Source organism: Crocodylus porosus, unplaced genomic scaffold, assembly GCF_001723895.1.
Source record: "Crocodylus porosus isolate Cpor-Errol unplaced genomic scaffold, CroPor_comp1, whole genome shotgun sequence".
NCBI classification, from domain to species: Eukaryota; Metazoa; Chordata; order Crocodylia; family Crocodylidae; genus Crocodylus; species Crocodylus porosus.
Window position 1 is genome coordinate 15,211,651 of NW_017728886.1, and position 18,263 is coordinate 15,229,913.

At 44.4% G+C, this 18,263-nt stretch overlaps 1 protein-coding gene across 1 annotated transcript in view; it reads right to left on the reverse strand.

Moving 5' to 3' along the window:
- LMBR1 (limb development membrane protein 1) overlaps window positions 1–18,263 on the reverse strand; it is a 105,410-nt gene that overhangs the window by 7,464 nt on the left and 79,683 nt on the right. The window contains exons 13-16 of the mRNA XM_019530552.1: window positions 17,781–17,854; window positions 17,456–17,546; window positions 15,891–15,957; window positions 5,432–5,593 (exon numbers count right to left, since the gene is read on the reverse strand). Of these exons, the coding sequence (XP_019386097.1) occupies window positions 5,432–5,593; window positions 15,891–15,957; window positions 17,456–17,546; window positions 17,781–17,854 (394 nt within the window). The remainder of the gene's footprint in view (window positions 1–5,431; window positions 5,594–15,890; window positions 15,958–17,455; window positions 17,547–17,780; window positions 17,855–18,263) is intronic.

Below are 18,263 nucleotides of genomic sequence, written 5' to 3' on the forward strand. Positions count from 1 at the left end.
GAACAGTCACCCAGGGCAAGTCATATCTGACCAACCAATAGGCCTTCTATGATGAGATGACTGGCTCAGTGGATGCTAGGAAAGCAGTGGAAGTGATGCATCTTAAATTTAGCAAGGCTTTTGATACGGTCTCCCACAACATTCTTGCCAGCAAGCTAAGGAAGCACGGGTTGGATAAATGGACTGTTAAATTGGATAGAAAAGCAGCTAGATCATCAGGCTCAAAGGGTCAGTAATCAATGGCTTGATGACTAATTGGCAACCAGTATCAAGTGGAGTGCCCCAGGGGTTGGTCCTCAGGCCAGTTTTGTTCAATATTGTCAAAGACCTGGAAGATGGCATACTCAGCAAGTTTGCAGAAGACACCAAGCTGGGAGGAGTAGCACATATGCTGGAGGGTAGGGCTAGGATTCAGAGACCTACACAAATTGGAGGACTGGGCCAAAAGAAACCTCATGAGGTTCAACACGGACAAGTGCGAAGTCCTGCACTTCAATTATGGACAATAATCTTGAACAACCCCATGCACAAGTACAGGTTGGGGACTGACTGGCTAAGTAGCAGCTCTGCAGAAACGGACCTGGGGGTTACAGTGAACAATAAGTAGAATATGTGCGAACAATGTGCCCTTCTTGTGAAGATGGCTAAAGGCATGCTGGGCTGCATTAGTAGCAGCAATGCCAGCAAATCTAGGGAAGTGATTCTTCCTCTCTATTTGGCACTGGTGAGGCCACGCCTAGAGTACTGCGTTCAGTTTTGGGCCCTTCATTACAGAAATGACATACACAAATTGGCAAGTCCAGAGATGGGCAACAAAACTGTTAGAAGGTTAGGGAACATGACTTATGAAGAGAAGCTGGAGGGAACTGAGCTTATACAGTTTGAAGAAGACTGAGGGCAGGGTTTAGTAATAGCCTTCAACTACCTGAAGCATGGTTTCAAAGAGGATGGAGCTAGATTGTTCTTAATAGTGGCAAATGATGGAACAAAGATCAATGGTCTCAAGTTGCAGCCAGGGAAATTTAGATAAGATATTAGGAAAAACTCTCTCACTAGGAGGGTAATAAAGCACTGAGATAGGTTACCCAGAGAAGTTGTAGAATTTCTATCCTTGGGGGGGGGGGTGTTTAAGACAAAGCCTTGGCTAGGATGATATGGTTAGGGATGATCCTGCTTTGAGCAAGGGTTTGGAGTAGATGACCTCCTCAGGTACATTCCAAAACTAGTTTTCTATGATTCCATGATTTTCTATTGGCAAAAAACCCCCAAAAAACAAAAGCCAACAGAATATTATATGTCTACTAAGACCAATTAACCAGAAGCTTCCACTAAAACTTATTCCTAACATAAAATGCATTGATCAAACACGTTGTATAAATGCTTGGTATTACTATAACAAGAGAAAGGCAAGTCAGAGGAAACTGATCATATTGATTTATAAATCCATTTCTGGCATTAATATACTCAGGACACTATACCTAAAAGATCAGTTGGAGTGTGGGGGTAGGGAGCATGTGAGTATCTCAAAAAAACAGCTCGTGTCCATGTCTTCTACAGACACATTCTGGGTTAGAATACAAGGAAGTTGAGAGGAAAGGGACTTAACAGTGGAGGTCTACTACAGACCACCCAGCAAAGGGAAAGAGCTAGACCAGGAATTCTTAAGTCAGCTCATGGAAGTAGTTAGGTCAAAGGACGTGGTCATCATGGCTGACCTGAACTTTCCAGACATCTGCTGGGAAGAGCAGTCAGCCAGGTCTGACAACTCACATAGGTTCCTAGCTGAGATACAGGACCTCCATCTAACCCAGGAGGCGCACAGCCCCACCAGGGGAGATACCCTGTTGGACCAGGTCCTGGCCACGGGTGACGACCTGGTGAGGGGTCTGCGGGTGCTCCACCACCTGAGTAACAGCGATCATCACCTGCTATAATTCACCATCCAGCACAAGGTGGCAAAGGCCTGCAGCAAGGCAGCAACCCTGGACTTCAGGAGGGCGGACCTCAATGAGCTAAGGAGAATAGTCAGGGAGGGACTGAGGTCCCAGAGGGGAGAGGAGTTGGGTGTCCAAGAAGAGTGGTCGTTCCTTAAGGACACAATCCTCCAAGCCCAAAGGGAGGTAATCCCACACGGATCAAAGGGGGTAAGAGGGTGCAAAAGCCCCCGTGGCTCACCAAAAGCATCCCGGAACATCACCTACCTAAAATGCAGGCACACACCCAATGGAAGGGAGGAGCCATCACCAGGGAGGACTATACCTTGGTTGCTCAGGGCTGTAGCGCGGCAGTCAGGAAGGCTAAGGCAGAGATGGAACTGGGACTAGCTACCCAGATCAAGGACAACAAGAAGTCCTTTTTTAAATATACAGAGGGCAAAAAGAAGGTACCAGGTAACGTGGGACCTCTGCAAGGACACACTAGGAAATATGGTCGTTGCACGAGACGACAAACCTAACCTATGAAACGACTTCTTTGCCTCCACTTTCCAGAGCTGGGACCGGGTCACCCTGCCACTGGGACCCCCGCAGGCCCCAGGGGAGATGCACCCAGGCCTAGGGTCAGCGAGGATCTAGTCAGGGAACTTCTGGAGAGACCGGACGTATTTAAATCAGCTGGTCCTGACAATCTCCACCCCAGAGAGCTGAGGGAATTAGCAGAGGTCATTGTGGGACCCCTGGCATGACTTTACTAGCACTCGTGGTGCTCTGGTGTGGTGCCAGAGGACTGAAAAGGGGCCAGTGTGGTTCCCATTTTCAAAAAAGGGAAGGAGGAGGACCCAGGAAACTATCGGCCAGTCAGTCTTACCTCGATCCTGGGTAAGCTTTTTGAGAGAATTATCCTGGCGCATGTCCACGAGGGGCCAGCAGGGGAGATTATGCTTAGGGGCAACCAACATGGGTTCATTAGCGGCAGGTCCTGTCAGACCTACCTGGTGGCCTTCTATGACCAGGTCACAAAATCCTTAGACACAGCTGTAGCAGTGGACGTAGTACTGAACTTTAGGAAGGCCTTTGACGCCATCTCTCACCCCATTCTCATTAAAAAACTGGCGTCGACACCTACACAGTCTATTGGGTCACTAACTGACTGGCAAGTTGCACCCAGAGAGTGGTAGTGGGTGGGTCCTATTCTACCTGGAGGGATGTGGACAGTGGGGTTCCGCAGGGCTTGGTCTTCAGGCCTGCACTGTTGAACATCATCATCAGTGACTTGGACAGGGGTGTAAAAAGCACCCTGTTCAAATTTGCTGACGACACTAAGTGTGTGGAGAAGTGGGCACGCTAGAAGGGAGGAATCGGCTGCAATCAGACCTAGACAGGTTACAGGGGTGGGCGGATGAGAACAGGATGGGATTCAACACTGACAAGTACAAGGTGCTGCACCTGGGGGAAGAAGAACCAGCACCATCCCTACAGGCTGGGAAACTCCCTTCTTGTCAGTGCAGAGGCAGAAAAGGATCTTGGAGTCATTATTGATGCCAAAATGAACATGGGCCGACAGTGTGGGGATGCGGGCAGGAAGGTCAACTGCACCTTGTTATGCATCCACAGATGCATCTCGAGCAGGTCCAAGGAGGTGATCCTCCCCCTCTATGCGGCACTGGTCAGGCCGCAGCTGGAGTACTGCGTCCAGTTCTGGGCGCCACACTTCAGGAGGGATGCAGACAACATGGAGAGGGTCCAGAGGAGGCCACTCGCACGATCAGGGGACAGCAGGGCAGGCCCTATGAGGAGAGGCTACGGGACCTGAACCTGTTCAGCCTCCACAAGAGAAGGCCGAGGGGGGATCTAGTGGCTGTTTACAAACTAGTCAGGTGGGACCAGACATTGGGGGAGTCCCTGTTCCCCCGAGCACTACCAGGAGTGACTAGAACTAATGAACACAACCTAGCAGAGGGTAGACTCAGGCTGGACATCAGGAGGCGCTACTTCACGATCAGGGCAGGTAGGATCTGGAACCAACCTCCAAAAGAAGTGGTGCAGGCTCCTACCCCGGGGGTCTTTAAGAGGAGGCTGGATGAACACATCGCCAGGGTCGTTTGACCCCAGTACTCTTTCCTACCATGGCAGGGGATCGGACTTGATGATCAACTCAGGTCCCTTCCGACCCTACCAACTATGAAACTATGAATACTCTAAGATGATGAATTGATATTAATTGGATAAGGAACATTTACTTTTTGTAGACTTCTCTGTCATAAATCACCCTGTCTACTGGCCTTCATTCTTCATTTAAGGAAACAAACTGAAAACAGCCTGCAGTTCTAAAAAGGTATTGAACCTGTTCGGTCATTAATATTTCATTGATATAGGAGTGCGGACTTCATAGCTCACATCATTATGTGTTCCCATCTGTGAAGAAAAACTTCCTGAGCTAGACAGAAGCAGCTTTGACTCTGCTTTTACGTGCTACTGGACGACTTGCTGGTTCCCTCCTTGTCAGCTGGCATCACAGCTCTGATGCTCAGTAGTTCAGATATTAATTATTCATTCACATGGGCTAGGGACAGAAATTACACATCAATCAGTATAATCTGTAATAGAACAGAAGGTCAGTGCACATAAACCACTGAAAATGGCAGAAACCAGTTTAAGATAAACCTGGGTGGATGTAGTATCAAACTTAACTGATTTAGATTAAATTGATTTATTGAACTTCTGCCCCAGATCCCCTCCAGGATTCAAGTTAACTTACAGTCCCCTCAGACACAAAGTACTTTGTACATCCCCTGCAAACTCCCCTTGCAGGATGGGCTAGCCTTGGCCCAAGCTGTCTGCTCTACCAGGGCAGGGAGACAAGCTCTAGCACACCCTAGCATCTGGCTTGGGCCACTGCAGGCATGCAGTTCTATTTCCGGAATCAAAAGTGAATGTGTGTTCACTCACTTATCAGTTCTATCTACACAGCTTAAACTAACCTGTGAATATTGAATGGATTCAGCTTTGGCCTTTTTGATCGTCTGTACTTAGCTCTGTGTATTCACTCAGTCACTAGTACCCCAGACTACGTCACCATGTTTCACTGCTTGTGGAACCAGGTGATTTTCCCCATCAATGCCATAATTTATACACTTGCCAATAATAATCCTCGATACTCAAACCAAGAAGCCAAATTCCAAGAATTTTTTTCTAGATTAAAATAGCATGTTTCAATTTCTTGTTAATTAGCTAGGACTGCTAAAACTTATCTGTACCTCTATTTGAGCCATTTTAGACTCACTGCACTCAGACACAGTGGTACTGCCTGTGAATAGGATAAAGTCCATTTCAAAACTGGAATGTCCACAAGTTTCTGTAAAGCATTTCACATACACAAAATACATGGTATGATACACAGAACATATGCACCATCTCAAAAGGGCAAGTAGGCAGGAAAAGGACAAGGGAGAAACAATGAAGTCAAAGTTAAAAATGAAGACGTTCACTGTTACCTAATGCCTTTAAGAGCTCTTCTCGTACAGCAGAGGTAAACTTTCTGACCAGACAGAGGGTCGTCATTATAGCAAAGAGCAGATTATAAGATAACACAATGTAGAAGTTTCCCAGCCAGTTGAATCTTCCAAAATCTCCAAGCAGATCAAATCTGGTAATTCCTGTTAAAATTATATTTAACATGTAATTATGCCTGCTAAATTACATTTAATATTTATATTCGAAAGACAGACAAAATTTGAGAAAAATTCTTGATAGCATATCTGAATGACGATGAACACACACACAAGATTAATACTAACCATTAATACACCTGTGGCTGTCCTATGTTAAAGCAAAATCTATTTAGGTATGCAATGGACAGATGTACAATAAAAGATTCTAGACAAAGTTTTGAAGGTCACTGGTATCCTAATTAACTACCGTAAGGTTGTTGACTATACCATAAACTACAATGGCCAACTAAAATATCAGGTATATTGCTCCATTAATTGTGTGTCTTAGAAATAACCATGTCATGAATTTAAACTTTCTTTTCTAATTTCAATAAACACAATTTTGGAAAAAAAAAGTCAGGCATATTAAAATCATCAGGAAAGCCAGTTTGCAGTGTTAGTTTCCCCCCAAAAAATCTATCACAAAAGTACCGTAAGTGTTCATGCTGCCTCATATGACAGAGGCATTCCTTTAGATTTAGCTTTGTATGCAAGACAACTGGCTTAAGAGTCAATTCTGTGGTTATTGAATACCTACCCATACCACAAAGTCAGTTTACATTACGGTCTGATGAGCAGTCTAAAATGAGCAGATAATTGACACTGAAATACATATGGCATGGGGATCATAAATAAGATCGCTGTTTTGTCCAAACAGTCCTTCAGTTCTATTCAGGTACCTAGAGCTAGTGAAACTATTGCTCTTCCATTGAATTTGACTTCATCTACTCAGTCACGAGTATAACTCATGAGAAACCCTGAGAATCCAATCCGTCTAACAGGGTAGTCAACCCCAAGGCTCATAAGCTCCAAGACTCATAAGTAATATTTCCCAGATACCTGGAAGTATTTCTATACCAAGAGATGAGAAAACTTTCCAAACCTTTATCTTTATTTACCACAAACAGTTTTCAAGAGTCAGCCTACGAGTTGAGCAAAAAATGCACAGAAGTAAAAATGTTGAGCTTTGAAACAATACCTACAAGAGTCTCCCCTCGCCTCAACACCAAAATCAGGCACACATACACTCTCCAAATAATAGAGCCCTTGTGAAATAATTCCTGGAGGAAGCTTTTAAGCAACCTCTCAATTTGAAAAGGGCTTAAAGTCATTTGAGAAATGTGATCTTCTACACTGGTCTTCCATGTTAAATGAGAAAGGCGTGCACAAGTCATGTACATTAACATATAATGGCCCCAGCTCAGAAACGCAAGACACTAGACTGGGGTGGGCAGAATACAGCCTGTGGCCCATATCCAGCCTGCCAATTGTCTCTAACCTGGCCTGTGGCTGGGCAATGCAGGTGGCAGCTCTGGCTCTGGCCTCTGCTGGCCCCATGGGAGATGCTGCGTAGAAGCAGCCCTGCCCACCCGGGGTCATGCAGCAGGCCCTGGGCCAGTTGCACTCAGGCCCTGGTGGCTTTGGCTCCAGCCTCTGTTGGTGCCACAGGGATCACTGGATTGAAGCGGCCCCATCCGCCCATGCAGCTCCACATGGCAGGCCCTGGGTGAGCTGTGCTCAGGCCCCAGTTTCCCCACTTGGGCTGGACCAGCAGCACCCCATCTGAATGTGGCTCAGAGCTGGCAAGAGCCACCTCGGGTGCTAGGACCATGCAGCGAGCATTCCACATCTGTGCCTGGAGGTGGCAGAGTTTTGTGGGGCCTTCCAGCAGGTGAAGCCCCAACACCAGCTCCTGAGTTGCCCCATGCACTGCTGTGAGCTTGCCCAGCCACCTGGCACCTCCCAGCTGCAGCCAGTGCAGCTCCTGTCCCATACACCCAGGTGAGGCTGCCCTCAGGCCCAGGGGCTGGGGCTCCTCCTAGGGGAAGAAGATCACCTGGGCTGATTGGCACAACCCACATGGCCCTAGGGGAGGAGCTGGGGCAAATTGGAAGGGGTTTCTGGGCTTCCCCAGGCTTTGCAGGGGCATGTGTAGATTTCATAGATTTCACAGACATTGGGGCTGGAAGGGAACTTGGAAGATCACTGAGTCCAGCCCTCTGCCCCAAGGGCAGGAAGTCAGCTGGGGTCACAGGATCCCAGCAAGATAAACGTTCACTTGACTCTTAGAGGAATCCAGAGTAGGTGCTTGCACCACCTCTGATGGCAGCAAGTTCCAGGTCTTGGGGGCTTGGACTGTAAAGAAGTTCTTCCTTACGTCCAGCCTGAAATGGTCTTGGAGAAGTTTCTGACCATTTGACCTCGTCATCCCTTGGGGCGCTCTGGTGGTCACCCCTGATAAACTTACAGGCGGCCACCAGGTCCCCCCCCCCGCAAGTCTGCACTTTTCCAGGCTGAAGAGTCCTGTAGCTCTCAGCCTCTCATCCTATGGCCTGTTTTCCTGCCCTCAGATCAGGCGCATAGCTCTCCCCTGGACTCCCTCAAGCTTCTCCACATCCTTTTTAAATTATGAAGCCCAGAACTGGATACAGTACTCCAGCTGCAGCCTCACCAAGGCTGAGCACAGCAGGAAGATGACATCCTGGGATTTGCTAGAGAAGCATCTATGGATGCAAGCCAGGGTTTGCTCACTTCACCAGCTGCAACATCACATTCGTGGCTCATATTCATCTTGTGGTCAGTCATGACCCCCAAGTCCCTTTCGGCCATGGTGCTAGCAAGCACAGCACTGCAAAGCCATAAGCATGCTGCAGGTTTTTCTTCCCAAGGTGGAGTGCCCTGCATTTTTCAGAGCTGAAGGCCATCAGGTTTTTGTTCACCCATTTTCTGAGCCTGTCAAGGTAAGCCTGGATTACCATCCTGTCCTTGGGCATGGACGCTTTACCCCGAAGTTTGGTGTCATCAGCAAACTTGGCCAGTCCACTCCTGACACCAATGTCCACATCATTAATGAAGATTTTGAAAAGGATAGGCCCAAGGATGGAGCTTTGGGGGAGCCCACTGGTCATGACACACCACAATGATTGACTTCCGTCAACTACCACTGGGGGAGCCCACTGGTCTGACGTCAAAGCCAATTCCCTAGCCAGCAGACTGTGATGTAGCCAAGGCTGCAATTGGCCAGGTTTTCTATAAGATGATCATGGGATGCCAGATTCAAAGCTTTTTTAAAGTCAAGATATATGACATCAATCTCTCCTTCTTTCTCCAGGTGATATCTCACCTGGTTGTAGAAGGAGATGAGACTGGTCAGGCAAGACCTACCCGCAACAAACCCATGCTGCCTATCCCTCAAGAAGCTGCCTTCAGCCAGTTTGTCAAAAATGGTTTCTTCGATGATTTTCTCCAAGATCTTCCTGGGGATGGAGGTCAGGCTGATGGGCCTGTAGTTCCCCAGATCTACTTTCCTCCCTTTCTTGAAGATAGGAGCCACACTGGCCTTCTTCCAATCTTCGGGGACTTAGCCTGAGCACCATGAGTTCTCAAAGATGTGCCAGTGACCAAGCTATGATGCTAGCCAGCTCCTTAAGTACCCTGGGGTGTAAGCTGTCTGGGCCAGCTGACTTGAAGGTGTTCAACTTCTCATGGTGTTCCTTCACATGGTCAACATTGATGAAGGGTAAAAGTTCTCCCTCACCTTGGCCCTCCCATACCATACTGAGCAGGGTCATCCCCTGGAGCTGGTGAAAAACCAGTGCAAAATACCCAATGAGCAGGTTAGCTTTTTCCTGGGCATCAGCTGTCAGTTGCCCTATCTGGTTTAGCAGGGGTCCAGTGCTACCCTTGTTTTTCCTCTGGCTCCCCACACATCTAAAAAAGGACTTTTTATTGTCCTTGATATGTGTAGCCATTTGAAGTTCAGTTGCAGCCTTGGTTTTCCTGGTTCGCTCCCTACAGGTCTGGACCAGTGCAGAGTACTCCTCCTTTGGGGTGGATGCAGCTTTCCATCCTTTATAGGCCTTTCTTTTTAGCCACAGGAGGTCACTAGTTCCCTGCAGAGCCAAGAGGGCTGCTGTGCCCTTTTGCTACCCTTCCTCCGAGACAGGATAGACATTACTTGTGCTTTCAGGATCGCTCCCTTGAGGAGCACCACTCTTCTTGAACTCCCCTCCCCTTTGGGTCATGATCCCTTAGGGGCTCTCCCACAAGCCTCCTGAGCTTGTCAAAGTCAGCTTTCCTGAAGTCGAGGACTTCTGCTTTGCTGACTGACTTGCCCTGCTTTACAGAGCATGGTGAAAGTGATCAGCTCATGGTCGCTGTCTCCCAGCTTCACTTCGATCGTTAGGTCACTGATTAAGTCATCCCCTGTTGCCAGTACCAGGTTGAGCAGAGCTTTGCCTCTTGTCGGTCCATAGACTTCTTGAGTCAGATAGAGCTCGTTCACACACGACGAAGCTTTGCGACCATTCAGATGTGGCCGAGTGCTCTTCCGATGAGATGTCAGGGTAGTTGAAATCTCCCAAGACAACCATGCACTGGGCACATGAAGCCTTAGCTAGTTCCCCGGCGAATACCTGGTCAAGCTCTTCATCTTTGCTAGGAGGTCTCTAGTAGACTCCCACCATTGTGTCTCCTGTGCCTTGTTCACCACAGATTTGGACCCAAAGAGTCTCCAACTGTCCTCCCTGGGTGCCTAGCTTTCCTTGACATACAGAGCTACCCACCCCCCCCGCCCCTTTTGTCCACACGATCTCTCCTGTATAAGGTACAGCCATCTATACCTGTGGCCCAGTCATAGATGGAGTCCCACCAGGTCTCTGTTATCCCTATGAGTTCGTAATCCGTTTGGTTTAGCAGGAGAACCGGTTCTTCCTGTTTGCTCCCCAGGCTCCTGGCACTGGTGTACAGGCACATAAGTGTCCCATTGGGGGCCCTTGCCTTTCCTACAGATAGCTCTGAGGCTGGGGTGGATTCGCTTGAATGCTTTAGCCTGCTGGGTTTACAAAAAGTGCCCAGTGGGCTTGCAGCGGCAGTACTCCCCACAACCCATGGAGAGCTCAGTTTAAATCCCAGTCGAGCAGGTCAGCAACTGTGGCTGAGAAAAGCCTCCCCCCACAGCAAAGTGAGGTGAGGGCTGTCTTTTCCCAGCAGCCCACTGCCTCCCTCACCAAAGAGCGGGCTGTGGTCATGGAAGACAGAGCCTTCACAATGACACCAGCACCGCAGTCTCTGGTTGACTACCTCAACCCATGACCCACAACCAGGAGGAGTGAGGAAAAGACCACCTGCACCCCCAACCCTCTAAGCCCTGCTCCCAGAGCCCTGTAGTCTCTCATGACCCATCTGGGACTGCTCCAACCCATGTCATTCATGCCCACATGGATAAGGAGCATAGGGTAGTGGTCGGAGGGCCGGATGATCTTTGGGATCCTCTCAGCTATGTCTCAGATGCGGGCCCCTGGGAAATAGCAGACCTCCCGGGCTAAGGGGTCAGGGCAACAAATTGCCCCCTCACTCCCCCTCAAGAGGGAGTCTCCCATGACAAGCACTGCGTTTCATCTTAGGGAGAGTAGGGGTGAGTGATCCTCCCTTGCCTGCAAAAGCTGGCATCTGCAGGCTCTACTGAGGCTGCAAGAGGTTAGTACCTGCTGCAAAGCCCCAGAGGGGAGGGGCCCTTGACCACCTTGGTCCAACCCCCTGGCTAGACAGCATGGGAGAGCCCCAAGTCCTCCCTTGTCCTGAAAGGTGACCTTGGTCTACCCTCTGCCTCCAAGGGGTGAAGGGCCTGGCAGTAGGAGTCTATCTCCTACTCACCATCCCTGATGGCATGCAGTCTCTGGATTGTGGCCTGGAGCTCCTCAATCTGATGCCCCACAGACTCCAAAGTGGAAGAAACCCCGCAAGGGGAGGTGGCCATGCTCCTGGTCCCATGTGCCTGGAAACTTGCCAGGCAGCCCCCACAGCCAAGAGCCAGGGGCTCCATCTGTGCAGAGGCCGGAACCATGAGTTCCATCTGGGTGGAGGCCTCTGAGGTGCCACAAGGAGGACCGCAGACTCCGAGGGGACCCAAGGGGTGCAGTGTGTGTCCATCCGCATCATGCCACTGGTAGGCTGGCTACTTATGAGACTGCCTTCTCTAGGGCTCACTGGCAGGGCCTCGGGCCCCCCGCTCACCCTCCTGCGCAAACTCCCGCACTAACTCATGCACCAGGCATACAAGCACACCTGCACATCCTGTTCGTGCAGCTCCCTGGGCGGCTGAGCAAAGTCGGAGCCAGGGTGGAGTGAGACCCTCCTCGGTTCCTCTCAGCTGCCTCCCTGCAGCTGAACTGCTCTAGGATGGGAAGGGGTGGGGGAGTAGATGGCTCAAGGGGCATGTCAGGGTGCAGGTTGAAGCATGAAGCTTCCTTGTGATTTGGGGGTCACTGGGCAGTGGCAGGGCTCTGCCGGGGGCGGAGGCATCCTCCCTTGGCCAAGTGTCTTGTCTCTAATATACACTACTCAAAAAAATCATTAAAAAATAGGGACAAAAATATATTTTTTAAAATAAAACTAAAATATTTTATAGTAGATGCTTGATTTTTAGAATCATAGAATCACAGAAGAGGGTCAGAAGGGACCCTGTAGATCTTCAAGTCCGACCCCCCACCTGGGCAGGAGAAAAACTGGACTCAAATGAGTCCAGCCAGGCAAGCATCAAGCCTCTTCTTAAAGACCCCCAGCGTAGGAGCCAGCACCACTTCCCTTGGAAGTTGGTTCCAGCTCCTAGCCGCCCTAACTGTGAAGCAGCTCTTGCAGATGTCTAATCTAAACCTACTCTCCAGTAATTTGTGTCCGTTGTTCCTTGTCATGCCAGGGGACGCTAGGAGGAACAGTGTCTCCCCCAAACCCTTCTGGTCCCCCCAGGGAGTTTACAGACGGCCACTAGGTCCCCCCTCAACTTTCTCTTGTGAAGGCTGAACAGGTTTAGCATATCATTTGTTTTTTATCTATAATTTGTTAAAATATCTTCATCGTTAATTTTATGCATGCAGCCCTCAACAGTTCACCAAAACTCATTAAGTGGCCCTCCAGCCAAAATAATCACCCATCCTACGCTAGACACTCAATGAGACATCATAGAATTACAAGCAGTGTGCCAACTGCACCACTGCATAGCCCTTCCCCCACCCACCCTGAAATCTTACCTACCTACAACAGACAGAAATGAGTAGAATCAACCTATAAATAAACAGAACACACCAAAGGAGTGAGATCACAAGAAAGAGAAATTTTAAAAAAAGGAAAAGAACAAAGAAATAGCCTTAAAAAGGATAGTGCAGAAGGGACCAAAAGTTGATCTAGATGCTAAGGAGAGAAAGAGAGGTAAGAGAGGGGGAAATGTAGATTAATAAATGCACAATATGGAAGAATGGACTCCTAGAACCAAAAAGTCAGCAAGCAGCTCAAAAGAAGTGGTCTTCATACTTGGCTGTAAAAAAGCCAAAAGTGACTTTAATCAGAGCAGTTTCAGTGAAAACCAGAAAATGCAAGAGGACACCAAGAGAAAGTCTCAGCAAAAACTCTACAAAGACTGGTGCTCTAGAAGCCTAAAGGAAAGAGGAAATAAAATAGATAGGAGTACTAAAGCAAGACGAGTCAGCAGAGGGTTTCTTCAAAGAAAGTAAGAATGACTCTTTGAAAGAGAAAGGGTTGGAGAAAAAGAGCCCTCAAAGAGAATGCGAAACTGGAAGACAAAGAAAAGAGAAAATTTGACGCTTCAGTGAAAGCAGAAAAAAAATCCGAAGTGATTATAGCCTACATTTTTATCCATTCTCTAAAAACAGATTTTATTTGCTTATCTGAAATGTATACCTTTATATACACAGATTTTTTTTTTAATATTGACTATTTAAAAATGCCTGTGTGCATCCCTTTTGAGACTGCAATTTGAGAATCTAATTAGTACCATACAAAGTTACAAAAAAGTTACCCCTCTACTGAACACAACAAAATAGTATCTAAGCAAGCTTAACTCTAGTTTTAACATCATGTCAATAATTACTCATAAAGACCAAAATAAAAATGATTTTATAAACAGAAAACAAAATCTTGTTTGCAGCTTTTTTTCATAACCAGAGCTATTACCTACTTTTTTCCTAGTATCTTTCCTAATGGTAAGCAAATATGAAACCAACAGAAAAGCCCTAATCAGACTGAAAAATATTAAAACCTGTTGTCTCATCTTTATTTCCCATTTCTAAAAATATCCTTACGTCTTTCAAAAATGGCATCAAAGAACGCTTGATACCTAAAGGTTTAGCAGAAATGCTACAAAAATTTGTAAAGATTCTCTATACCTCATCTTAAATTCACAGACTAGATTTGAAGAGGTTAAATACATGAATTACTGGATAAACTTTTCCCCAGTCTGCCTTTCCCATAATGCTAAAATCCAGCTTTTTAACAGTCTAGAAGCTTGCTTTTTTAATACTGAGAAAAGCCTCTATGAATCCGTTTAACGTATTTATTTCTTTTCATCTATTCAGTGCCACTGGGCGTAACATGTAATGCAATGCATGTTGATATTTTGCAAAGCACCACATGACTCACTGTACTCTAATACACTCTATTAATCCTGTTTGGACAGCTGTGCCTGTGCATTTGTTAGCTGTGTGTTAATTGTTCCATCTTTTTTTCTTCTGTTTTATTCTTTGATTTATCTCTATGGCAAACTATTCAGGAATTTCATTTGTTAGCCTTTTTTTTTAAAAAGTGAGTTTTGCCATTAATTTGTTTTCTCTGTAACAACAATTGCACCCAGCATGCACACTTTTCTCTACAGAATCAGTTTATATTACTATGGACTGTTAATCTCGCAGTGCATAACCAATGAGTTTTTCAAATGGCAAATGCAATGAGAGTTAGTCATAGTACAAGCATTATTATTTTTAAACAGTAGTGTTTGCACAGGAGTGTTGTCCTGCTCTATGTGTTAAATAATATTATTTCTCAGGTCATTCACTCCGGATTTTAGGAGTGGATTAAATATTACATTTCTTCTTTTGAGTTTTCATTTAGGCCATTATTTAGCTACAAGACCACCAATATATAGAAGGGACACTATTCTGTCATCTTAAATATGGAGGGTATAAACTTATTTTTATTTTTAAAGGTAAGATTTGCCAGTTATTGTAGGTGGCAATTCTGTACATAATTTACTGCTGACATCCCTGTTCCTCCATGAAGTGTCACTGAACCTAATGAAACTCGGGGCAAGAACAGATTTGTAAGTACCTGTTTTTAGGAATCAGCCAATTAAATTAAAATTCAGAACAATATAATAAGGTAAGAATTGCTAAAATAATTTTGTGCAAAACCTATTAAAATCTGATTTTCACACTGCTATTAAAAAGCTCCAGTATGTGGGATCTTTAACATTTTTAAACAGACTTTTATACTCAAGGCATTAATTCACAGCCACATCCACTTAAAGGCATACACTTTCATAGGTAACAGCATCTGATGAAGTAGGCTGTTACCTACAAGAGCTTGTCTCACAGAATGAGTTGGTCTCTAAGGCTACTGGCTACATATTACAGACATTATACAACTAGCTGGTTAATCATGCAATAAATTTAGACCAGTCACAAGTGCAAAGTAATCATCACATGATAAAAATAACTATCCAGCTATAAAAAGTCAACCAGCTATAAAGTTATTGCTTTAAAATATGTAACAACTTTATAGCTGGTCTCTATCCAGCTTTAATCTGAATGTGTAGCAGGGCCCTAAGGTGCCACGCTACCCAGCTTCCTACCATCTACTTATGAAATGTATGCAAACCCAAATAAAAAAAGACAACAATTTCTTTACATAGATGGCAAGAATTGTTATTTTTAAGTAGACATGAAATTAGTGCCTACACTAAATGAGCAGTTTTCAAATGTATTTTTCTTTATCTTATAATTTGTTTAGAGAGGTGGGAAGAGAGGCAGTTAGCTACGTTAGTCTGAAGTCAGACACAATGTAGCACAAGCTGGCACCTGTGCTAACTGCCTCAGAGAGGCATGAGCTTTTGTAGCCAACAACCTACTTGGTCAGCCTACTAAAAACAGACACACAAAAATAATTTATTTAGACAATTAGTGACTTCCAATTTAGAAAAGGAATACATTTTCTAGATAGATACTTATATTTCATGTACCAAAATATGTAATCTGGTATGTCTGTATGAAAATCACATTGCAGTGGGACTGACTGAACATCAAAGGAAAGTAAGACTTGGAAGGAATATTTATAGTAACTAAGTTATTTAATAAATAGACAAACAGTAACTTTTCCTAGGTCATTTCATTTATACAACTGCTTCACAATGTACCACTCAACAGGTAAGTATTTTTTTTTTTAATATTCAACTTACCCAGGGTCCTTGACATCACTGGCAAAGCAGAGCTGAGCACTAATATTGAGACACAGTTTCCAATTATCTGTTTTGAACAAAAGAGCATTCCTTCCATCAAAATAAGATTTTTGTTAAAAGCAAACATTTTTCCTGATTTCACATTTTGCTGTTTTGATGTCAGTTCCTTAAAGATTCATTCTGCAAACTGGACTTAATATAATTGTTGTTTACATTATATAAACTTAACTTGATCTTGCTTCTACCAGATATCTCCAGTTTCCTTCTGAGATGAACTGGTAAGCAGAAAAAACTAGACACACACACCAAGATTTTCTTTTAAAAAGGCGACTTCATAAACTTAAAGAGGCTACAATTCATTTGACAATTTAAGTCCCAGTCATGCAACCACTTGTGCTTGCATCATTCCATTGGCTTTATTGGGATGACTGATAAGTAAAATTAAGCATGTTATAACTACTTGCAAGATTAAAGTTTTATTTTTATATAATTACGAAAAACTAAAAATTGTTTCTCTTCTACCTGCGTTGATATTGGTAAATGTAAAGATTTTTGAAAATCATAACAATGTTAATTTTGTCTGAAATTTTAGTAAAATTGCAAAAAGAAATAGGTAAAGCTGTATTTACTATCAGATAAAAGACAAGTCTGCTCAATTCTAATTCTATAATTATTAACAAGAAAAGGTGAATTAAAGATACAAAAGTATCAACATATTTTGTCATTTACTTATATTTTGTTCCTATTTTTCCTCAACTATTCCTGAGATACTGAAAGATGTGCAGACACGAAGACAATTTCAACCCAGCTTCCAATGCTACGTAAAGGTATGAAATAGACTTAGCAAATATCTTGTATCATAAAAATCAATGTGTTTAGACACTACTACTTTCATGTATTTAATCATGAAATACATGTAAATTATGTGATTCATGTAAATTATGGAGGATTATTTAATTATTTAAATACTCCGTCTGCCCCTTGCTTATTGAGCGCTCCCTCTTGTCAGTTTGTGGGAATATTTTGTCAAAAAAATGTATGCATGTGCCTCAGCATTAGGTAACAGCATTTGTTAATTCTGAAGCCAATGCCAAATTGTGGAAAAAGTCAAATTAGCCTCAGACTGCAAAACGTTGCTGAATAGACCTCCTCAGTCTTACTTTAATTATTCAAATTTGAATTACTTTGTCTGTATTACTTGTAGCAACCAAGTTCTTCAGATTTCAAATAAGCTCCCTGAAGTACAGTTAGCACAATCAAAGTTACTCATTAGCAATACGTTTCCTTTGAAAAAAGTCCTTTCACTAGCTTTTTCTATAGCTAGTTAACAAGCTCCACTATTCCAGGCTTTTTACAAGTGAATGGATGCCATCCAAACTAAACAGAGCACATCCTTTTTCCCACTCATTCAGCATTTTGAAAATCTTCCAGTTTGTGTTTACGCAGCTTACAAACAAATACTGATCACTGCAAATGAGCCATTCAGAGCAATTACTAACTAAAAGAGTCAGTTTGTCTTGGGTGGCAAAAAAGGGGGGCCATCACCACCTCAGATTTTACCTTACCTTTGTCATAGTTGTGTCATCCTTCCTGGGAGTGAAATTTTCAAAAAAGCGAAGACTGTAGAAGCCGACGACAGAGGACACCATAAGATAGCTGTGAGAATCAAGGAAAAAAGAACCTCCAAGGAATGCAAGTTTCACTCAAGTTCTCAGCAGCCTCCTAAAAGTCTTAAGAACCAAGGGAAAAAAAACAAAAACACTTCGAGTGCTTGAGAAGGACTGACCTGTCTCTTTCTTCTTTCCAGGCAAGTGTCTTAGTAAATTACCAGCGTCCCAGAAAACTAGACAGAATACTTGTTAACAGACAGCATACTTAAAGAAAGGATACAAAATCAAAATGATTTCAAGTGCTGCTCCCACAAAACCAAAAGTGGATAGAGAAGCATTTCCTATCCCAGGCCCCTATGAGAGAAAAAAAACCAAAAAAAAAAAACTTTGCATAAATTAATGATACACACGCACACTGAGTGTTCAGAAAGTTAACTTCTGTCCTTACCAAGGATCTGAGATCCTTGGATTAAAGATGTACTGTAAAATAAAATATTCCATGATTCAAGGGTAGAAATTCGGGGTAACTTCAAATTTAGTTTTACATTCTGCCTATCTAAATTAAACAAGCTCAAATTTCAAAATCTGAGTAAAATGTTTTACAATGGGAAAATAAAACTGAGTTTTCCAACATTATTATTCACATTGCATGTGATTTATAAGCATATGCCCCAGTACTTTGGATGCTGAATCTAAAATCTCCAAGTCACACTTTTTTCAGTGCATGTATTATTACTAATGGAACAGCAACCTGCACTAAATG